At 39.1% G+C, this 25,623-nt stretch overlaps 1 protein-coding gene across 1 annotated transcript; it reads left to right on the forward strand.

Annotated features, from left to right (window-relative positions):
- Window positions 1-3,354: 3,354 nt before the first annotated feature.
- Window positions 3,355-4,296, forward strand: LOC308678853 (olfactory receptor 11L1-like; the record flags this gene model as incomplete). Its single annotated transcript, XM_081346088.1, has 1 exon — window positions 3,355-4,296. The coding sequence occupies one exon, from the start codon at window positions 3,355-3,357 to the stop codon at window positions 4,294-4,296; it is 942 nt and encodes a 313-aa protein (XP_081202214.1).
- Window positions 4,297-25,623: the final 21,327 nt, after the last annotated feature.

Genomic DNA, 25,623 nt, shown 5'->3' on the forward strand with positions numbered 1-25,623 from the left:
GATATCTGAGGGAACACCTGCTGCCAGCATCAAACGCCCTTCGCCCAGTGCGCTCCCACAGGGAGGGTCTGCTCAGGGTCCCACCGGTAAGAGATTGCCGGCGGGTGACACCCAGGGATAGGGCCTTCTCGGTGGGAGCGCCTGCCCTCTGGAACCAGCTGCCGGTGGAGCTGAGAACTGCCCCCGACCTCCGATCATTCCGCCGGGGCCTGAAGACCTGGCTCTTCGAGCTCTCGGGCCCAGACTGAGGAGAAATTTTTAATTTGGGGTTCTTTTTAACTGACTACAGGGTCAATTTAATATTTTTAATTTGGTTCTTAATTTTTGTATTTTGGATTTTTAATTCCCTGTAAACCGCCCTGAGTCCTCAGGGAATAGGGCGGTATATAAATATAACTAATAATAATAATAAGAACAGGTTGACCTCCTCTTGTCTGGAAAACTGCCATTAGTCCTTATTTTCATTAGACTATATACCCAGCTCTTGCAAGTGTTCATTATATGTTTTAGCTTCTGGATCCCTAATCATCTTTGTTGCTCTTGTCTGCATTCTTTCTAAAGTCTCAATATCTTTTTTATATCTTTTGTATGGTGACTTGGATGCAGTCTTACCAAAACAGTATAAAGTGGTATATTAACACTTCACATGTCCTTGAGAGCATTTAAAAAAAATACAAAAAGGTTTGAGAAGATGTCTCAGGACATTTGACTTTGTTTTCAGAGAAGATGACCCAATTATCAATTATGAAAAACCAGCAGTAATATACTCAAGAAATTATGGAAAACACAGGACATGTACATCAACCAAACTAATACAAACAGGCAAGACCCATCTCTTTGCAGATCTTTAGTACTTGCAAAATATTAAAAAGGTTGTGTGTTAGTTAAGTTACAGCACACTGTTTGACAAATAACATATGTACTCAACCAAAGTTTTTCAGTCAAAAATCTTAAGGACCCTTATTTGTTTGCCCCAATATAATATGTATTCTCTCTGTATGTTTTTGTCTTTGTCTCTGTCTGTCTGTCTGTCTGTCTGTCTGTCTGTCTGTCTGTCTGTCTCTCTCTCTCTCTCTCTCTCTCTCTCTCTAACACACACACACACACAAACACACAATTCCCTTCCAATTCTTCATTACAGCTGGCATCTGGCACAATACAGCTCTGCCATTTAAAAACCTAGCTTATATTAATCTAGTAAGAATCCTCAGCTTCCATGGCCCTACTGGAAATTTTCATAAATAATTAGGGTAAATATGTGGTGATGATGATGGTGGTGATGATGATGATGATAATATTCATTCAGTCATGTCTAACTCTTGGTTGTTCTATGGGCCAGGTGTCTCCACATCTTCCAATTCATTACTTTTTCTATTAACATTTGAGCTTAAATTCTTCTAAGGAAGCCCTATCAAAACTATAACTGAACTGTGCATTAGTTTCTTTATTATTAGAAGACAAGTTAGATATAAAAGTAAATGTATATATTCTTGTCCACTCAAGGAGTATAAACGAGTGGCTCATGTCCTTCTCCACTTTCCTTGTTTTTGATCTGACATAATCACTTAATTAGGCATACTATGAGTTGACACTAAATGTTCTTATTCTTATTCCTTAGCAGTTAAATCAATGACACTCTTTAAGAGAATGGCCAAATCTGTTCACTTATTACTAAATTTTAGAGCAAAACAATATACCATTGCTGTATAAAACAACACAAACACTATTGTGTAGAGTTTAACCTGTTCCATGATTTAGTTTTTATTGCAATATTTTTAGTCACTGGAAATGAATACATTTCACTTATTTGGATAGTAGAGATTTTTAAATTTTCCCATTAGCCTTTCTTCATTTGTTTGGTTAAATATTTTAATTAATTCCCTAGTGCTGAAAACAAAGTATTTATCATAGGGAGAGTTTAAACCCGTATGGACACTAACTGCTTGTGAACATTTTGCCTACTTGAGAAATTTCTTTCATATGTTTAAATATAGCTTTGAATCTTAGACTGAATGAAGTCTAAGGTTCAGGTTGTAAATTATGTTTTTCTTCAAATGTAATGTGGTATACTGTATATTATAGATTCAAGGAGGGGAAAGGAAAAGGAATTTACTTACAGTTATGATTTCATAGAAAAATTCTGCATTCTGCACATTCAGATTTAAGGATTAGAAAATACATGGAGAAACCCTTCTAATCTGACAGACATTTTTAACTGCTTTACCATTTCAGTTCACTTTATTAAACACGCGTGGAGCTGAATCTCAGGTATTTATTTTTAATCCCTATAGACAGTTGTGTATAATCTGTGGATGGAAACAAATACCTTAATGCAATAAAAATACAGATAACCTTAAAATGGTCTCATGCAAGTGGCAGGATCTAGTTAATGAATTCTAGGCTTTCTTGATGGGAAAGCACAAGTGAATTCCACAGTTGTCAGGTAGAATGAGAAATTAGAAAATACTCTCGAAAGCAATGACAAATTATTTCTGAATTGTTCCCAATAAAACTATATGGGTATATATATATATATACAGTGCTTTTTTTGTAAAAGAAAAAGGTGCCGGAACTCACACATGTCATAGTCTTTATCTTTTACATCTTTAATGCACATTATTTGGTTAGTATGTCTGAATAAAGCAGATAATAAGAATGAGGATGAAGATGAAGATGTCTGCTGAGGAGTAAGGGATTTTCTTTCCTTTACTCATGATCTGCTGTGTTTGCTTTCACAGCTGGCTCTTTGGCAGCTGGATTTAAAAGGTGAGCACTTAGGAATGATACAAAATAAATTTTGGATGGCTGTGGAACCACCAGGAAGAGGAAATTTTGAAGATTGCAGCTACTTGTGGGAGCAGCTGAAAAATCAATGGGCATTGATACCTCTTGCCACCAGTAAAACATTATTTTAAATATGTCTTAGATTTTTTTTTAAAAAAAAGATGAGGATGATGACAAAATGTTTTCAACTGGAATGAAGTTTTAACTTAAATAAGGAAGTGCCAGACTATTAAATCAGTTTTATGCCATAAGTGACAATAATTTTTATAACCATGGTTAAAAGTATGCAAATATGAGAAGAAGACATAGCTAGAATCTGAAGAATGGTGTCGTAATTAAGATGCATAAATCTTATATTTAACTCTAGGAGGAAAGATCCTGGGTATATCAGATGACTGTAATGGAGATTACTAATCAATTACTGACCATAGACTATATATATTCTTGCACATTAGTACTCTAAAGTCACAATTCTGTACTGAATACTTTTAGGTCTTGTATCAGTTTTTTATGAGGAATCCTTGTTTTTTATAGGCTTTGCAACTCATTGATTTAACCTACAGAATAACCATGGAAGGCAGAGAAGAGAACAATCAAACAGTAATAAAAGAATTCATCCTGCTGGGATTTGGAAATATTTATGACTTTCAAATTCTTCTTTTTCTGGTGTTTCTAGTTATCTATCTTGTGTCAATGCTAGGGAACTTTCTTATTGTTGTCATAATTGTAGCTGACCAACACCTTTACACTCCAATGTATTTATTTCTGATAAATTTATCTTGCTTAGAAACATGCTACATTTCAACTATTTTTCCCAGAATGCTTGACAGCTTCCTAACTGGAAATAGGTTGATGCCATTAAATTCCTGTTTCACACAGTTATATTTCTTTGGGGGATTGGCTACAGCAGAATGCTACTTACTTGCTGCCATGTCTTTTGATCGGTATTTAGCAATATGCAAACCATTGCATTATGTTTCCATTATGAGTATGAAAACCTGTCTGCAGTTAGCAGGTTACTCTTGGATTATTGGGTTTCTTGTGAACTCTGTGCCCACCTATTTAATAAAACAGTTAGTGTTTTGCGGACCTAATGTAATTGATCACTTTTTCTGTGATTTTACACCACTACTCCAAGTATCCTGCAGCAACACCATGAAAATCCAGCTCCTAATATTTATTCTGTCAGCTATCTTTGGATTGCTTCCTTTTCTTTTAACTCTTATCTCCTATGGCTGTATTGTAAAAAACATTTTAAGGATTCCATCCACTGTAGGAAGGAAGAAAACATTTTCTACTTGTTCATCCCATCTCACTGTGGTTATACTCTTTTATGGAACTATAGTGATAGTATATGTATTGCCAAAGAACAGAACCCTTAGAGATCTTAATAAGATCTGCTCTGTGTTCTACACCATTTTGACTCCCCTAGTAAATCCTTTTGTGTACAGTCTGAGGAATAAAGATATAAAGCAAGCTTTGAGGAAAGCTATCAATCACATTTTTGTTTGACTGTAGGCAGATGTCTATCCTACCTGCCACTCAATATTGTTTCCTTTGTTTTTTAATGGTACAACAAATATAAAAAATGATGTATTTTAATGTCATCAATAAGTGTTACAATTTCCAACTTGGTGAATGTATTCACAGGCAAAGACCCCAGAATAGCTTTTCAGCAGATCTAGTTTGGTTATTCCTAATGGGTATAGTTAATTAGACCCTAATGAACCTGGTTTAAGTCCTGATGCTTATATGGACAATCTTGACTCAGCTTGGTTCTGCAAGACCTCTGCAGCTGAGGACCAAGCTACAGATTAAATCCATATTAATAAATGGGCTCAGAGATAAGATTGTAAAGTACTGAGTTAAGATTCTCCATATAAGCATCAGGACTTAAACCAGATTCATTAGAATCTAATTAACTATAGCAATTAAGAATAACAAACTAGATCTGATGAAAAACTATTCTAGGGTCTTTGCCTATGAATACATTGAATCCATAGCTCAGTACTCGGCTGCAGAGGCCTTCCAGAAAAGCCTGACTGTGAAATGCAGGCTGAAATGCAGCTGCAGAATGAAACTGCTCCTTTAGTCACAGAAGTGGACAAGCTGGGTGGGGTTGTCAGTGATAGAAATTTATTTATTTATTTTTATTTTAATTCGATTTATATACCACCCTTTCCCTGAGGGACTCAGGGCAGTTTACAGGGCAATTAAAACAATACAATATACAAGTTAAAATAAAAATTAAATTAGATAGCCCAAAAATAATAAAAAAACCAAACCTTAAAAACCTTAAAAATCCTCAGTCCAGGCCGGCAAGCTCGAATATCCAAGTCACCCCCCCCCCAAAAAAAAAAGATCTGTTACCTCTTTTGGAGGCAAAAAGGGAAAAAAAATCCTGTCTTATTTTCAGGGAAACACGGTACATTTTTTAAAAAAAATCTATAAAATAAATTGAAAGAAAAACTTGTTCTATTAATAAAGAAAGTAAAACCAGATTTCTATTGCTCCACACATACTTTGTTAAAGAGTGGCACTGCCATCAAAATAAGATGCTCTAGTTTCAGTTCTGTCTGTCCTGTGGATGGATACCAATTCTTAAATTGTGGGGCAGCGACTCCATCTTCTTCTTCCCATGAAAGTTTATTAGAAGTAGGGAACTGTAATACTTGAACTAATCCTGAGTTCATCATAAATTTTGATGCTCTTGTGATGAATACATGTGAATCATTGATATTTAGACAGAAACCAATATATCCTAGATGCCTCTAGGTTATATTGGATCCAGAGGAATCTAAGAGAGTCTTGGTAATTTTTCTTTACATTCTATGTCATGCAACATTTTATTGCCTTTTAAACTAAGGAGATGATCAGGGCTGTGGGTGAATTTCACACAACTGTCTTCCCACTAATCACAGATCTTTATGATCCGAGAGGAGTAATGCCATACACAAAGAGTGAATATGACCAAAGAAATATGACTCCATGTTCAGGCAATACACCGTTGCAGTAAAGGCAGCAGGGCAGGCTCATTTCTCTGGCTTTATTGCATCTGCAAATGTTTGCCTGAAAGCTCTGTTGAGACTACTGCTCTCTACTAGGTAAAGTTGTGGACTTACTATTCTGTTTTGTTTCTGTGACATATTTATTAAATTTCATATTAAATTTATAATAGAATTTCAGCAAATGTTGAGACCATCATTTTGATTCTCTGTAGGAACTGCAGTAGTCAGCTTTATCAGCAATATTTATGTGTATAATAGCGAAGGAGGAATGACTTGATTATTGTGTGCTTTACAGGCGGGGTGGGGAGGAGATCCCCAGGATTCAGCTATTTTCTCCTTTAAATGTATTTGTCCACTAGTTTGAGGTGATAAATCTATCATTAGGCTGTTGATGAAGATAGTCCTCACTTATCAACCACACATTCAAAATTACAATAGTGTTGAAAAAGGAGACTTAATGACTGGTCTTTGAAGTTGTGGCCATTGCGGTGTCTCTGCTGTTAGTGATCAAGTTTTAGGAACTGGACAACCATGGCACATTATGCGTTTATAATGGCTCCAAAGTCCTATAGTGACAAGATTACCATTTGCAACTACAACAGCTGACTTCCAATAAGAAAAATAAATGGAGAAGCCAGCAGTACTTTACTAGTCATGTTCATGTGACATTATGCTTAATGACTATAAGTGATTTGCTAATGTCCATAGACAGAACTAAAGTTGTAAATCAGACATGGACACATGATTTTTCACTTTATGACTGTCCACTTAGTGACAGAGTTGCCAGTCCTAATTGCAGTTGGTAAGTGAGAATTACATGTAATCACATTTACATTTTCACTCTGCACCATATGAATGTGAGTTCTGGTTGTATTTGAATCCATGAGATAAGCTGCCAGAGGAATCTTCATTATACATTTCAGCAAATAACATGTTGGAAGTGGACCGTACAATGTTTTTGCTTTCATAATTTCATAATTCATGCTTTTTTTCGGTTATTTTCCCTCAGTTTTCACGAGCTTTTTAATTCTGGGTGGGTGCGCTTTCTCCTATAGGATAACTAAAAGGTGCGGTAGTTGCCGCCCCCTGAACATTCCCTCTGAAGAAACCCTGGGGGGGGGGACACAACAAAAAGCAGTGTCATCTCGACCAGAGTTCCTTTATTTTATTACATTTTATTTTATCTGAAAAGCATCTTATGTAAAACAGTAGTGTCAAGATTCTTTAGCATCACAAGGACTAAAGTAGGTTTATATATTTTGGTATTGCTCCAAAGATGGCGGACGTGCTGGGGAGAGCTCCGTGAGCCCCAGCGGTAAGGCATCCCCCAGGAGCCCCTCAGGGATGTCTCTGAACCCCTGTGGTGGGATCAGAGGGTTAGGCAATTGAGTCAGGCAATGTGCCGTCTGCTGCCTCCCCGGACCGGCCGTAGGGGCGCCATGGCATCTCCGGCCCGCTCCCTGAACCGTTTGCAGCCGTTTTAACCAGTGCCGCCATCTCCTCTCTGCCTCAACTGCCTCGGTCTATTCTTGGGCGGCGTCGGCGTCTCTGAGCGGATTTTCATCAGAGGAGACGCCGCGGATCAGCTGAGCAGAGGAGACAGCAGCGGCGATAACGGCGACAACGGCGATGACATCTCCGAGCCTCCCACGGACCGTTTTCCGGGAGCCTTCAACTGCGGCGGTGACAGCGGCAGCATGACATCTCCAGCCAGTGCCCAGGCCATTCGCAGCCGTTTAAAACCCATTCCGTCTTCTCGCTGCTCTTCTCTGAGCCTCCTGGGCCCACTTTTGTCAGCGACGGCCTCTCTGAGGCGGAGGAGGTGGTGGAGACGCCCGTGGATCAGCTGAGCAGAGAAGGCGGCGGCGGCGGCCACCGCGGCGACGTACCCGGGCCGCTCCTGGGCCGCAGCGCGGACCGTTTTCAAAGCACTTTCAACGGCGGTGGCGGCGGCGGCATGGCATCTCCAGGCAGCTCCCGGGCTGTTCACGGCCGTTCACAATCCTATACCGACGCCTTCTCGCTGCTCTGAGCCTCCTCGGTCCACTCCTGGCGGCAACGGCATCTCTGAGCTGCTTTTATCGAAGGAGACGCCCATGGTTCATCTGGGCAGAGGAGACGGCGACGACAGCCATGGCGGCGTAGTACTTGGGCCACGCTCGGGCCGTTTTTCGGGCCGCTTCGGCGGCGTCAGTGATGGCGTCTGGGGCCTGGCTCGGCCAGCTTTGGTGAACAATAATGCCGTTTCCCAAGCCCTCACCCCCTTTTTTTGAAGACCTGGGACTCCCGTAACTCTGGGAGGCCGCGCTCTGGACGGTCCCCAACCAGTAAGGGCCTATGGAGCTGCGGCCGGGAACAACACCCAGAGTATCAGTACGGCGAGGGAACTGTAGGGGTGACTAAGCCACCGAATCCGACGCCAGATGAGAATCTCACCACCTTGCCTTCTGCCTGCACTTAACCTTCCTTGCCTACCCTCTCCCCATAGGACATGATGGGCCTGGGTGCAAGCCACGGTGGCAGACTGGCTTGGCCTTACACCTGCAGCCCCATAGAGGTGGGAGCTCTATGGGGTATGCTTCACCCAGAGGGCATTCTGGACTATCCCCGGAAACAGAGCCACAACCCATCGTGAGAGGATGGGGAGTGGCCTGCTTCTGGGGTTCACCCGGCTAAGTGGCAGTGGCTGGGTGACGGTCCAGATACCCACCTACCCTGACTCGACCCTCCTGCTAATCACCATCTATGGGACTGCCTTCCCGGAACCCTTCTTGACTCTATGCACCTTTGCTACTCTAGCACGGATCTGCACGCCCTCAGGGGTTCCCCCCTCTCCTGGGTGCGACCCGCCTTCGCTACCACCTCCAATCCCGATGAAGGGCCCGACCATTGGGCCTCTGAGAGATGGCCGGGCATGGTCAGGGGCCTCCAGCATAAATCCAACAAGAGGCCCCTTGTTAACTTCTTAGTAAAAATTTTTGTGGGGTTAGGGAGGGGGTGGGAGTGGGCTGTGGTTGTTTGATGAAGGGGGGCCGTCCAACAACCATTGCGCAGGCCAGGCCTATGATCGTTTGCGAAGGGGAGGAGCGGGGTTCGGTCGCCGACGAAGCCCAGAGGCGAGCCGACGAACTACCAATTCCCAGGACGGTAGGGAACGGCAGAAGGTGCACAAGCAGAGGGCCGTATCGACACCGGGAGGGTCATCTCCGCTTTCTACAAGCGGTGAGACGCTCCGACCCTCTCTCTCTTCCCCGAGGACCCGGGAGCGAAGATGTGCAGCCTCCTGAGCTCAGGCTGGTCTAGCTGAATGCCAGGTCCATTGCTAATAAGGCTCCCCTTGTTCGAGATCTAGTTGAGGGTGGGCACGCGGACCTGGCTTGCATCACGGAGACTTGGCTGGGCCCAGAGGGCGGTGTTCCTCTGGTTGACCTTTGCCCGCCTGGTTTCCGGGTGCTACACCAGCCCTGGCCTCATGGTAGGGGCGGAGGAGTGGCAGTAATTATCAGGGAGACCCTAAGCCTGCGGGAGACCACCGTTCCTCAGATAGTCGGGTGTGAGTCTCTCTTTTTGAGATACGGTCCTGGGGCACAGTTGGTCCTGCTGCTGACGTACCTTCCTCCTAATCACGCAGCGGCAGCCCTGCCTAAGCTACTCGATGTCCTCTCGGGGTTGGTGGTTGAATTCCCCAAACTCATAATTTTGGGCGACTTCAATCTACCGTCCCTTGGAGGATCATCTGAGCTAGCTCAGGAGTTCATGGCTTCCATGACGGCCATGGACCTGGCGCAAGTAATTTCAGGACCGACTCATGAGGGAGGCCACACCCCTGACTTGGTTTTCTTATCTGGACGGTGGCGTGATGATCTTGGTGGGGGCTCTCCAACCGTTATGCCCCTGTCATGGACCGATCATCACCTCCTACGGCTGGTCTTCCGCTTTGCCACCCTCTGCCGTGGGTGTGTGGAGCCAACCAGATGGTACCGCCCCAGGTGCCTAATGGACCCTGATAGGTTCCAGGCAGTGCTTGGGAACCCACCTGCACTCCCTGCTCACAACTCGGTGGATGCCTTAGTGGAAGCCTGGGAAAGGGCAGCCACGGAGGCACTTGACCGAGTTGTACCCTTGCGGCCCTTGACCCGGCGCAGATCCCAGCGAGCCCCATGGTTCACCGCGGAGCTCCGGGAGATGAAGCGTCGGAGACGGGGCCTAGAGAGCCGTTGGAGGTCCAGTCGATCCGAATCCGACCGGTTGCGACTAAGAATCCACACTAGGTCTTATCTTGCAGCGATAAGGGCGGCGAGAGCCAATTCCTTCTCCGCCCTCATCGCGTCCGCAGATAATCGCCCAGCTGCCCTGTTTAGAGTGACCCTCTCCCTTCTGAATCAAGAGGTGAGGGAGGAGCCCTTACAGGGTCGAGCTGAGGAATTTGGTCAATATCTGTTGGATAAAATCGCTTGGATTCGAACCGGCCTGTACTCCAACTGGGCAGAGTCTGAGGAACAGGACACAGGCAGTCTTGTCGACATCATCTGGGAGGAGTTTGATCCTGTGACTCCAAAGGAAGTGGACAGGATTATGGGGAGGCTGAGCTCCTCCACATGCTTATTGGACCCGTGCCCTTCCTGGCTGGCTTATGCAGCTCGGGAGGGGACACGAGGCTGGTTCCAGGCGGTCATATCTGCTTCTCTGAGTGAGGGTCACTTCCCTGCCTCCTTGAAGGAGGCGGTGGTGAGACCTCTCCTCAAGAAGCCCACCTTGGACCCAGCTACATTGAATAACTTTCATCCGGTCTCCAACCTTCGTTTTCTTGCGAAGGTTGTTGAGAGTGTGGTGGCGCATCAGCTTCCTCAGGTCCTGGATGAAGCGGATTATCTAGACCCGTGCCAATCGGGTTTCAGGCACGGAGACGGCATTGGTCGCTCTGATGAATGATCTCTGGAGGGCCCGGGACAGGGGACATTCCTCTGTCCTAGTCTTATTAGACCTCTCGGCGGCTTTCAATACTATCGACCATGGTATCTTGCTGCGGCGCCTCAGGGGACTGGGAGTGGGAGGCGCGGTTCTTCGGTGGTTCTCCTCCTTTCTCCTGGGACGCTCGCAGTCAGTGTTGGCAGGGGGACAGAGGTCGACTCTGAGGCCTCGCGATTGTGGAGTTCCTCAGGGGTCGGTCCTCTCGCCTCTCCTGTTCAATATCTACATGAAACCACTGGGTGAGATCATTCGTGGTTTTGGAGTAGGATACCATCACTATGCTGATGACACCCAGCTTTTCATCTCGACTCCAAACCACATCAGTGATGCCCTCGACGTGATGTCCCGTTGCCTGGAAGCGGTCCGGGAATGGATGGGGAGGAACAGGCTTCAACTCAACCCAGACAAGACTGAATGGCTGTACATACCGGCATGCCAGGATACTCAGAGTATTCCATCCCTTAATATCAGGGGTGAGTTATTGCCCCCCGTTGATAGGACCCGCAACCTGGGTGTCCTCCTAGATTCACAGCTCTCCTTAGAAGATCACATAGGAGCTGTGACCAGGGGGGCCTTCACTCGGGTTCGCCTGGTGCGCCAACTACGACCCTATCTGGACCTGGATGCCTTGCGTACAGTCACCCATGCACTTGTGACCTCTCGCCTTGACTACTGCAACGCTCTCTACATGGGGCTGCCCTTGAGAGCCACTCGGAAGCTTCAGCTGGTACAGAGTGCAGCTGCACAAACACTTTTGGGGGCTTCCCGATACTCCCATATTACACCTCTCCTCCGTGAGCTGCACTGGCTTCCAGTTGCCTTCCGAGTGAAATTCAAGGTGCTAGTGATGACATACAAAGCCCTACATGGCATGGGTCCGGATTACCTACGGGAGCACCTACTGCCAGCGTCAACACCCCTCCGTCCTGTGCGCTCCCACAGAGAGGGCCTCCTCAGGGTGCCACCGGTCAGAGAATGCCAGCTGGTGGCCCCCAGGGTGAGAGCATTCTCAGTGGGTGCGCCAACCCTTTGGAACTGCTTGCCTGCCGAAATCCGGATGGCCCCCGACCTTCGCACCTTCCGGTGGGACTTAAAAACCTACCTATTCCAGCAAGCCGTCCTGGCCTGATAGATTTTGGGGTTTCATTTGTTTTACTATTGTTTTACTGTATACTTACCTTGCTCTGTACACCGCCCTGAGTCCTTTGGGAGAAGGGCGGTATATAAAAACAAACAAATAAATAAAAATAAATAAATAAATAATATATTGTTTTATTTAAACCATGGATATAGGTTGTTTTCAATAGTAAACTAATAAAGAGACTTTACAGATACTGTATTTTATGAAAAATATAAGAAAAAAACAATACTAAAAAAATAATTACAAATTAAAGAGGGAAGCAAAGAAAAATATATGATAATATCTAGTTTAATTAAGTTTTCTTATCAAATGATCTTTGCAATTAAGTCCAGGTTTCACAATTATAATATAACACTTTGGGAAAAAGATGCAACCCAGTAGTCCTGCACCAGAGGCCAAAATGCAAAAGATTTCGACAGCAACCATGTATTTCCCTTTGGTGGTCAAGTAAGTGGGAACAAAGGAAGCCCAAACACTACAAAACACCAACAAGCTGAATGTAATGAATTTGGCCTCATTAAAGCTATCAGGCAGGTTCCTTGCAAAGGAAGCTGCAATAAAACTAGCAAAGGCTAAGAAGCCCATATAGCTAAGGACACAATAAAACATGGCAGCGGATCCTTCATTACACTTAACTGTGATCTTTGTCCTCTGTGATGTGAAATCCAAATCTGGAAAGGGAGGACTAATTGTTAGCCAGGCAACACAGATTACAAATTGGCTGAGGAAGCAGAGAAGCACAATAGAGTTAACTACTCTTTTCTTCAGCCAGTTTCTCATCTTGCTTCCTGGCTGGATAGCTTTGAAAACTAAAATGATTGTGATGGTTTTGGCCAGTACAAAGGAAATGGCAGCAGAGAAGATGAGGCCAAACATTATTTGTTGGAAAAGACAGGTCAGTTGCCTAGGCTTGCCAATAAAAAGCAAGGAGCAGAGGAAACAAAGCAGGAGCAAAAAAAGCAGAGCGTAGGTGATCTCCCGGTTGTTGGCTTTGACAAGGGGAGTCTCCCTATGTTTAATAAAAATGGTGAGTATCAGAACTGTGATGAAAGACAAAATGAGAGAAGAGGAGGCTAGCAGAACTCCCAAAGTATCAGTATAAGAGAGAAAGTCTATTGATTTTTGAATACATTCATCTTGTCCTTGGCTGGAATGCTTATTATCTGGACATTGGCTGCAATATTCTGCATCTGGAGTTGAGAGAGGGGGAAAGAGAGGGAGGGAGGGACAGAGGGATTGAGTCAGAGAGAGAATAATATTTAAAATTATTCCACTCAATCTGTTTTACAAAAATATAGATATGGAGGATCGCAAACAATATAATTCCACATTTTTGTAAGTAATTTTCATAAATTGTTGAAATTTAAGCTTGTTGCAAGTAGTCAATACAGTAATATCTCAATTTATAGTTTCAATTCTGTCATTTACATTTGAAAATCAGAATTCTAACTAAAAGTAAAATTATATGCAAATTGACACTTAAAAGTTCTAAATTTGTGACTTCAGTAATTCAGAACAACTTTATAAAGAAAGTCAGTAAGCTGTAGGAGATAGACAGTATACTAGGAACAGAAAAGATACAGACTTAAGTCCACCCACAGGTATAGAATAAATGTTTTCTGGCATACTCAAGATCTCTCTGCTTCTCCTATCTAAGTGGCATGCTGCAGTGGAAAAAGAATGTGGAAGGAAGCCTACGCTTAACTCCTGGAGAAATATGCAGTATTTTTTTATTTTTATTTTTATTTTAATTCCATTTATATCCTGCCCTTCTCCTAAGACTCAGGGCGGCTTACAAGCTTAGCAGTAGCCTTCATTCTATGTATATGCCTGCTTATTAGGGCTTTCACACACACACACACCCCAAGCGGCATTATTACAAAGTCAGCTTATTGCCCCCAACAATCTGGGTCCTCATTTTACCTACCTCGGAAGGATGGAAGGCTGAGTCAACCTTGAGCCTGGTGGGATGCGAACCTGCACTAATTGCAGGCAGCTGGTGTTACTTAAGGAGGCATTAGCCCACTGCTCCACCAAGGCTAGAAACTTAAGAATTAAAAGAAAAGAAAAAAATAAGGCAAACTTTGCAATGAACCTAATGCATTCCATTTATCCCTTAGTACATTCATTCATTTTGCTTCAATCTAAGATAGATATTTTGTGTGTACATTTAACAATGCTTGTACGATCCCTAACTATGAGAACTTTCAATATCTTCATATATACCTGTTGTGTTAGAAATTGTGCCTTCAGGGCATGGAATGCAGTCATAACAGCAAACTGGTTCCCCTTCTTGAAGTTGTCTATGGTATCCAGTTTGACAATTCTCAGTGCAAGAAGAATGAGGTGTTGTCTAAATAAAAAAGTAAGCTTTTATTTTTTACTAACAAGTCTTTTTCTTTTGATCTCAAACCAGATTTCCAGATGCCTAGAACTTAGATGTAACTATAGGTTAATGATCAGTCACTTAGCATTTTTCCAAGTTATGATAGATCTCCCCAGAGTTACTTATGACCTTTTTCATAAATACCTAAGAATACTGCCCTCCCCCCCCCCATGATCACACAATCACATTTTGGGCACTTAGCAACCTGCTTGCATTTATAATCATTTGCAGCATCCACCAGTCACATAACAGCAATGTTCGGCATTCCAACTTTTAATTCAGGTTTCTGGCAAATATATATATATATATATATATATATATATATATATATATATATATATATATATATATATATATATATATATATATATATATATATATATATATATATATATATATATATATATATATATATATATATATATATATATATATATATATATATATATATATATATATATATATATATATATATATATATATATATATATATATATATATATATATGAAAAAAACTATTGAAAAATAGTTCAGTTAATGATAGCAGTATTCACTTTACTGTAAATAGATTGTAAAATTGGGCATAATCACTTACAACCATAATTCTGGGCCCTGTTACAGTTATAAATTGAAGACTAGTTTATATAAAATCAATGTATCATTTTATCTTTAGTTTATCTGCTAGTCCACTCCCCACATAGTTAAGCATGTAAAGATCATTTTTCACATGACCAATAGAATTATGATATTTTTTTTCCTTTTTAGATTGTGGAAGGCTTGTGAAGAAAGTTTTATCCTTTTATCATTACTTTACATTTAAAAAATCCAGATAAAGTGTTGGTATATTTTTTAATAAGCAGACAAAAAACAAATCATTTCCCCTTCTTTGACAAATTTAGGAGATTGGCAGCAGGAAAACAAGTGCAAACTCATTTATTCAACTTGTTTTTATTATTCATGGCACTCAGAAGGAGAAGGTATGGAGACCTCTTTCAGCCTTTTCTGCACCAACACTTGGATGAATGTTAATAGCAATAAATATATTAATTGATTATTTACCTATTGCTTTCATGAACTACTTTTCCAATATGAACACAAGCCATCTTGCTGTATATATTGTACCCATGCAATTTTTGCTTCCAAAAAATTCGGCTAAGGCTCAAGAATCTTGACCAGCCAAAAAAGATAGCAGAAGATAATAAAAATAATTCCTTGCCCATCACAGTCCTTTCAAAACAGACTCAGCCGCCCTGAGTCTTCGGAGAAGGGCGGGATATAAATGGAATTTAAATAAATAAATAAATAAATAAATAAATAAATAAATAAATAAATAAATAAATAAAAATGAGAATAAAAACATATTGCCTAATTAGGAAATGCCTTATAAAAGACTGAAAATAGTCTCCCTGGAATATAAAAAAGTGAAAAAGAAAAGTGGGAAGAACCCACAGTCCACTGTACCTGCCTTGATTATAGATATGCCTTGCTAGGCATGTCCCTGGCTCTGGAGAAACATGTATGAAAGTTTATATATATATATAAAGTTTAATTCTTAAAATTATTAAGAATATATATATATATATATATATATATATATATATATATATATATACACACACATACATACGCACACATACATACACACACATACATACACACACATACACATTCTGAAATCAATGACACTGCACAACCAAAGTAATCATACTGTACCAACTGAAATGTATCAACTAGTTGATGTCTATCCATTATGTTTGTTATATTGACAAGTGAGAAAACATTTAGTTTCAGAAACAGGGACATAATAATTTGCAGCATTTGTGCAGGAAAAGCATCGTATTGTTTTCCCATGTAAAACAGAGAAAATTAAAATTTAGTATTTAAAATAAAGGGGGAACAAAAATGTCTCACCTGATTGAACCAGCTATTCCATATAATCATATCATCATTAAAAGTGAACACCAAGGTTTTCAGTCTTTCCTGCTCCACCCTTCCAACTTTTACCTGAGAAAAAGACTCATTTGGGAAGACAATGCAATTCACGATGTCATAACCATCTGTAGATTCTTGGTCCTCATTAAAATAAATTTCATCCCTAGCACTATTGTTAAATCGAATAGTTTTCAAAACATGATGAAGCTAGATGAAAACAGATTAAGTTAGATATAGTTAAATATGAAGGGTATTCTTAACAAGATCTGAAAATTAAAAAATTGGAAAAATAACAACAATATCCACTCCATTGATATTCCCCTGTTGTGGGGCAGGAACTTGGAAATCTCCAATGAGGTTGAGAGCTATAATGGTGGTACTTTATTCTACCAAAGGCTTATTATGCCAGATAAGTCTTAGCAAAAGAGACAGAGTAAGCATATCCATATACCATTAATGTGATGACAAAAGAGAAAAAGAATCCTACATTGGATCAATCATTGCTCAGGCCAATGAGAACGGAGTCAGACGTTAGAATTCCTGGACATCTGTCCACAAGTGGATAGTGGGATTCAGGACCACAGCTACTCTAGGTAACCAGAACTATGGACTCTGTGAGAATATTGGAAGAACAAAAAAGCCTAAACTATACTGTGTTTCAAAATCTTTGAACTATTGAATCATTGAATCATTCAACCATTATGGCCTGCTATTATAAATCAGAACCAACAAAGTGGGAATACTTAAAGTTAGTATTTGAACATTGGAAAATATTTTATCCAGACTCAACTATTATTGAACAATGATTAGCTGATAAAAAGATTAATTACCACAAATAAGATATTCAGGAATGCAGACTTGGAAGAGATTCAGAAAAATCACCACAATACAAAAACCACTATGATACAGAAAAGATTCTGAGGCCTTAGAAAGAGCGAAGAGAATAGCAACAAAGATGAGGTTAGGAGGCTAAATTATTTGATGAACAGCTAAGGAAACTGGCTTTATTTAGTCTAAGACTAAATTTAGGCTTAGGGATGAAATGATTATGTGGGAGGAGCAGGCAGAGCAGGGGGGTAGAGCTAATGATATCATCAGCTTAGAGTTTCTATGTTCCTGCAAACAATCTAAATCCAACTCTTTTTGAATTACATTGGTCCTTATCTGGCTCTAATTGAACTTGATTGACTAGATTTTTGGGTGTAGATTTGAACATGTGGTCCTGGTCCTTTGTGCCTGACAACTGTAGTCTTAAAATACTTCAAAAATTGCCACAGGGAAGAGAACATTGATTTATTCTCCATAGAACCTAAGGGAAAGACAAGAAACAGTGGTGGGCAGCTTGTCAAAAGGAGACTCAACCTGGAAATAATTTCCTGCATATTAAAACAATTTTTATATATACTATTATTAATAATGCTCACCTGTAAAAAATCAAAGAATTGGAAAAGGAGCCCAGAACATTTGGAAGGGAATATTTAAACATTATACTGAATTCCTTTAGTTATTTTTTATTTAAATTGCATAACTGCCCATCTCAAACAAGTGACTCTGGGCAGCAAGCAAACATAAAATAATTAAAATACAAGGATTTTTAAAAAGTTAAATATGATCTTGCCTCCTCTGGACATATTTTCCAAAATTGCCCTTAGTTTATATGGTCTTCCTTGAAATATACAAAAACACTGGTATTAGAAGATTATTTATTTTTGTTTGTTTGTTTGTTTGCAGAGGATAATTGCTTTTGTACCAACAACTATAAAATTTCAGTATTTTGAAAAATAATAAAAAAATGAGTAAAGTACAACTTACCTGCTCTGCCCATCTTTTCCAAAAATGCACCTATTTCATATGTTGTTCCTTAGAATACACAATATTTTTGTGGGGGTAGATAATTTCATTGGCTATCTGGTTTCATAACAACAATTTCAGTATTGGAGAAAATACCTGTTGCATATTCAGAAAACTTGATCCATCCCATTTTTTAAGTTGTCTATACTTGGAAGTACAGGAATAAATTGTATGGAAAGCTTGGGCTAGTATATGTACAGAATTATAGGTACTGTAACTTTGGCCTGACATGATCCTTTCAAAAACAGCTCCTGGCAAGGACTCCATTTTTCCTTTTTCTCTGCAGTTTATTTCATCTTTGGCAGAATTTATATAATGATTATAGTATCCTTGTTTAAATGCATAGTGACAAAATTCCTGAAAGATGATATCATCTTTAGGATAAAGACAATCCAGTGAATCAAGATAATCCTGGAACCCCGGCACATTGTTTGTGTGAATTGTGAAAGACAAAGCACCATGGAAAGCTTTCAGAAACCAGAGCCCTCTGGAATTGACAGCAGTGAAATCCCATTGAGCAGTCATGATCAATACTTTTGTTACAAAAGGAATTTTTTTATAATAGGCATTACAATCCATCCATATTGTGAACATGAGGAGGTCCCGGGAATCCCCACTTACAACTACCACATTGGCACTGGTTTGGGAATATGTATGCTCAATTTTGTCTAATTCAGTTTTAATTTCTGTTTCAGAGGCAGTTTTTGTTGCCAAGGTCTGAGTGAATGACACACAAATATTATGCTTTGACAGCATTGTGACTAGAAACCTCAAAAACATTTCTCCCTCATTATTATCTGGTGCCATTATACCTATCCACTTCCATGAGAAATGAAGAAGTAACTGAATTATTCCTTGAAATTGTAATGATTCACTAGGGATCATCCGATAGAAGAATGGAAACTGGATCTTATTACTTAGCCCGGGATCAAAAGAACCATAACTGATCTAGAAGAAAACACATGAGAAACCTAAGGAGAGGATGTTCTAGTGAAAGTTCGAAGTATTTTCCTCACTATAAAATGTAATTAAAATAAAACAATAAAATAAAAGTATTAAATTAAATTATTAAATATAAGCATTTGTAGAATAAAATGATTAGCATTTATGTTTCTATATTTGTATGACACATTGTGAAATATGTTCACAGTAAAAATAAAAATCCACTTAATTGTTCATGGATAACATTATGGACATTATTAATGTCAGTCAAGATATTAATCTATAAAATCTTGGTTAATGGTCACTTTTAATATTGGCAAAATAAATTTATATATTTTGCATCTGTTTTTTTACATCTTTGTGAGATTTATAGCAATATAAGGATCAGATAAGAGAATGTGTGAGAAGAAAGTATTGCTTAATCTACTAGCACTGATGACGTTACCTAGTTGCGTAATTAAACGCTTACAAGTAAAATGTCTACCAAATTAAGAGAGTACCAAAGACACCCCCCAAATACTAATTTAATTAGACTTTCATATAGTATTAGCTGTCAGCTGAATATCCACAGGAAGTGACACAACTTAACTTTCAGAATATTTATACCTGCGGTATCTTGTAGATGCCTAAAATATTTGAAATTTGGATAGAATTTTCAGAGCCAAGTCCCCCAACAATGGCCAAGAGTTGTGCATCACATCTATAATTATACTTTCCTTTTTTGTGTGTAGTAAGCAGCTGCAATGTATACAAATAAGTCATAATTCCCATGTAATGGTTGTCAACTATGCGGAAACCCAGAGTGATGTTTGATAGAAAGATAGGATCCTTGTTGATCTCATGAACAGCAAATACAGCAGCCAAGACATGCTGATAATTCTTTGGTTGTATTCTGAAAGTGGAATCACATTATGATCTTATGATCTGGAAAGTGACATTTTTTTATTAATAAAAACTGAGAGATGACAATATTGCTATTTTATATTACTTAGTGGTAGAATTCCTTAGTGAGAATCAGTTTATATTTGATCTGATTTCATTTGTAAGCAAGTACCTTAATTATTTACTTCACAACTGTTGGGAAACATCTAAGAAATGAAATAAAAGGACAACAGCTTCTTTTCTAAAGGATTTTTTTGAAAAGCAGAAAGACCTTGGAAAGTAATGATTGCTTGTGAACTCATTATAAAAAAATAAGTAGCAGAAGCAAAAAAAAAAATCAGAGTGGAAAGGTAAAAAGACACAGTATAATACAGTAAACTCCAATTGTGTTATGCCCCTCAATGTTTCAGTGTAAGAATAACAAACAATACTTGCAGGAATACCTCCTTATTCTATTGTGGAAATTTTGTCTTGAGTCTGAATGTCTACTCAACCTTTTTACTGAAATTGAACCTTAAGTATCATTGAGTTATCATTTGGTAATTATATATTTGCTATTATTCTGACTTTATGAGAAATGAAGCATTCCACATTATAGCTTTCTAAACCTTGCATTGTTGGAAATCATTTTGGGAAGACACATAAAGTATGTGTACATTATAACTGAGTTATGCCAGGGTCTGGAAATGTAAGGATTGGTTGTTTGAGATTAAGAATCTAAGATCACAATAATGCATGTAGTATACTTAGAAAACTGTGGATAAATACTCTCACTGTATCTCTGTTGCTTTGTTTTGATCATTATTAGAATAATATTATTCTAATTCTAATTATTAATTATTAATCTTGTGAGCTAAATTCAAGATCCTGAAAGCTTTACAATAAGTGTCTATTTGAGAATTTGAAGACTAAACTTTTCTAGAATAATAGCTTTGTGCTTAGTTCCCTGAAGGTTATTCAGTTTAGTCTGAATCAAAAGATCTGTTTTGATTATATTTTAGATCAATCTGAGAGACATACGGTCAACTAATTGTACAATTTATCACTGGAAAATACAGTTTCAAAAAATGTCATGCATATGAAAATTATTACAACTTGAATTTATGACTGGTTCTAACTATTTAAAATTGCTTGCTTATAAGAAAACTTTCCCTTACCTCTTTCTAATCACATTAAAGAACAAAGGAGGCTTTTCAAAAGTTCCCTCACCATAAAAAGCAGAATGAATAGAAAAAATCCCACCAAAAATATAGTCCCCCATCAAGTAATATTCAGGCAGGTGTTTGTCTGCATCATAACTAATTGTTAGATTCTTAGAAGTAGTATCAGATGGTAACAGTACCAACAGAAAGAGAAGCATATTCATTATGTGAACAAGCAATGTATTTTAACAATATATATAGTTAATATTCTTTTTTTACTGCTTAAAAGATTTAACAGGGAAATATAAAGGTATTATTGTACCAATATTTTACAGTACTTTGGTTTTCATGCATTATATTTTAGCAGTAGAGTTTTCAGTAGAAGTAATGTTTAATTATCATCTCGTGCAAAGTGGTTTGCATTTCTATAAATCCATCTAACAGTTCTATTGCAGCAATTGTAATTTTAAATCTTTTAAGTTATATACAAAAGCTAAATAATTACTGCAGCAAATCCACATAATTCAACCAATGTCATTTGCAAGTAATGTTTCTTAATCTACAGGGACATAGCAAACATTAAAGTAAATCACTGTGATTTAAATAATTGTAGGCATTCAAATGCCAGACTGTCCAGGGGTATCAAATTTGTGAGGGAAGGGAAAAGTCTTCATAACTTTTTATCAGGAAAATTAGAAAGATTTACTGCAGAGTAAATCCAGATGGCACCACCGATTAACTACTGTAATATAGCATACATGAGATTTGTATAATTTAAGAGTTTCCAGAAGCTTTAGCTAGTGGTGTCTGGCAGATTGTCTACTGACTAATCCATGATATCAGAATTAACAGAACTATAATATTTGGCATTTGATGTATAAACACTAGGTAGGGCAATAAATTATATGTTCTAAACAGATATTGTCTTACTAGCTAAAGGACTGAGTAGCTCAATAGGAAACAGTTGGTCAATGGAAAACATTATCTTAAAGATTTCCCAATTATCACAGGACCATTACTAGAATAATAATAATGATGATAATGATGATGATGATGGTGTTAATGATAATGATGATGATAATAATAATAATAATAATAATAATAATAATAATAATAATAACAACAACAACAACAACAACAATAATGATAACGATGATGATGAAATTCACAGCTTTTCTGAAGGAATATTTAAACTAAACAACGGGGACAGTAAGTTAATTGATACAGAACATCACTGTCCCCGGCAATCTAAGAAAATAGGGGAACTTAGGCACCATGCAAGTTATGTAGCAAGTAAACACAGGGTCAGTCAGAAAGGACTCAAATGTCTGTACATCAATGCACAGAGTATGAAAAGTAAGCAGGGTGAACTAGAAATTCAGGTAAATGAGGGCGGATATGATATTGTTGCCATTACAGGAACATAGTGGGATGAAACCCACAAAAGGAACACACAGCTGGAGGGATTTAAATTATTTAAAAGAAACAGACCAAACAAAAGAGGAGGTGGAGTTGCTCTCAATATAACAAATAACTTTGTCTCTACAGAAATAGAGCACAACAATGATGAAAACTGTAAACTTGAATGTATTTGGGTCAATATAAAAGGGGAGAAATGACATTGCCATAGGTGTATACTATAGGCCGCCCAACCAAACAGAGGAAATAGATGAACTTTTTTCTAGTCAGTTAACTAAGGTATGTAGGAAGCGCATCACAATAGTAATGGGGGACTTTAATTACCCTGATATCAACTGGGAGACAAATTCTGCACCAAGTGGAAGATCTAACAGATTCCTGACAAACCTAGCAGAAAATTCCAACACTTGGAAGTTTTTAAGAAGAGACTGGACAGCCATTTTTCTGAAATGGTATAGTGTTTCCTGCCTTAGCAGGGGGTTGGACTAGATGACCTTCAATGTCCCTTCCAACTGATGATGATGATGATGATGATGATGATGATGATGATGATGATGATGATGGAAGGAGGTCATCTAGTCCAACCCCCTGCTAAGGCAGGAAACCCTATACCATTTCAGACAAATGGCTGTCCAGTCTCTTCTTAAAAACTTCCAGTGTTGGAGCATTCACTGCCTCTGGAGGCAGGTTGTTACACTGGTTAATTGTTCTAACTGTCAGGAAGTTTCTCCTTAGTTCTAGGTTGCTTCTCTCCTTGACTAGTTTCTATCCATTGCTTCTTGTCCTGCTTTCAGGTGCTTTGGAGAATAGCTTGACTCCCTCTTCTTTGTGGCAGCCCCTGAGATATTGGAACACTGCTATCATGTCACCCCTCATCCTTTTCTTCATTAAACTAGACATACCCAATTTCAGCAACCATTCTTTATGTACTTTAGCCTCCAGTCCCCTAATCATCTTTGTTGCTCTTCTCTGTACTCTTTCTAGAGTCTCAACATCTTTTTTTTACATTGTGGTGACCAAAATGGATGCAGTATTCCAAGTGTGGCCTTGCCAAGGCATTGTAAAGTGGTATTAATACACGTAATCTTGATTCTACCCCTCTGTTAATGCAGCTGAGCACTGTGTTGGCTTTTTTGGTAGCTGCAGCACATAGCTGGCTCATATCTAAGTGATTGTCCACTATGACTCCAAGATTCCTCTCACAGTTACTACTATTGAGCAAGGTACCACCTATACTATACCTGTATATTTGGCTTTTCTTGCCTAAATATAAAACCTTACTTTTTTCACCATTGAATTTCATTTTGTTACATTGCACCCAGTGTTTGAGTCTGTCCAGTTCCTAAATCTTAAGTCTATCTTCTGGAGTATTGGCTATTCCTGCCAGCTTGGTATCATCTGCAAATTTGATGAGTTCCCCATCTATCTTTGTCCAAATCATTGATGAAGATGTTGAAGAGCCCTTGGGCACCTCACTACACACTTCCGTCCATGTAGATGAAGTTCTGTTGAGGACCACATGCTGAGTATAGCCAGTCAGCCAACTACGAATACATCTGGTGGTGATACTGTCTAACCCACATTTTTCTATCATATTAAGTAGCAGGCTGTTATCTACTTTATCAAATGCCTTACTGAAGTCCAAGTAAATTATATCCACAACTTTCCTCTGGTCCATTAATTTTGTCACTTGGTCAAAGAATACAATAAGAGTTGGCATGATCTGTTTTTGACAAACCCATGTTGTCTTTTAGTAATAGTTCATCTATTTCTTCTTTTTGGTTGGGTACCTATAATATACAGTTATGGCAATTTCTTTTTTTCCCCCTTTTATATTGACCCAAATTTATTCAATACAGTTTTCATCATTGTTATGCTCTATTTCTGTAAAGATGTAGCTATTTCTTATATAGAGAGAAACTCCACCTCTTTTGTTTGGTCTGTTTCTTTAAATAATTTAAATCTCTCTAGGTGTGTGTTCCATTTGTGGGTTTCATTCCACTATGTTTCTGTAATGGCAAAAATATTATATCTGCCCTCATTTACCTGAATCTCTACTTGGTGTATAGACATTTTGAGTTTTTTATGACTGACCTTGTGTTTACTTTCTACATAACCTGTGTGGTGCCTGAGTTCCCCTGAGTTCACCAAGGGTCCCCTGGCGAAGAAATCCAGACGATGTGTCGAGCGTTCCCCTCAAACATCTGGCTGTGCCGCAATCCGGAACCAGCCATTTTTATAGACTTTTAATTTACTTTCTATGCACTGTAACATGTTGGTCATCTATCTGCTACAGTTGCAAATATTAAGAAAATATTAAAGAGGACTCAAAAATGGGGAAATGTAAAGCCTTTGAAGCAGGAGAAAATGGATAAATGTAAAATGAAGAGAAAACTTCAGTAAATAACTCTGACCCTACTTACTCTCCAGATGGACATGACATATATAACTTTTTATAACTCTTTGGAAGGGGATTTACAGCAGATATTGAAATTGAAGGTCAACAGCTTTTCTATGATAGAAAATTCTTCCCTCATCTCTTTGTTCAGCAAACGTGTTGCTTATGCAAAATGGGGAATGATAAAATTGGAAAAAGAAGCATACAACTGACTCAGTGGTGGGATTCAAATATGTGAACAACTGGTTCTCTGTGTGGATGCCACATCCAGAAGTCCATTCTGGGCCTGGGCAACAAAAATTTAGCTACCAATTCTGCCAAAGTTGTGCGAACTGGCTGAATCCCACCACTGAACTGACTTCATAATTAAGCAATGCCTGTTCACAGCTCAATGATCTTGATCTTCAAATTTTTAACTTCAAAAACAAGTTTACCTATTGAAAGGAAATCTTTGTAACATAAACTAAAATAACAGAAATTGTAAAGACACCTGCTGCTCACACTAAAAAGCAAAGAGAGTTAACAGAGAATTTAGGGATGATCCCATTTCTCAATCAACTACTGTAGAACAGAAAGAAATAACCATGGAAGACTTAACTTACAAGAAAAAAGGGGCAGCAATAACATAAGTGTCTTAATAATATTATTTCTAAGGAACATTTTTCAAAACATCTATGACTTATTTTTATTTGGGCACTGGAAGAAAACCCCCCATCATATTCCTATTCCCATTTTAGATGGACACGGACTGATTTTTGTTTGTTAGC

This window comes from Vipera berus (assembly GCF_964194415.1).
Source record: "Vipera berus genome assembly, chromosome: Z".
NCBI lineage: Eukaryota > Metazoa > Chordata > Lepidosauria > Squamata > Viperidae > Vipera > Vipera berus.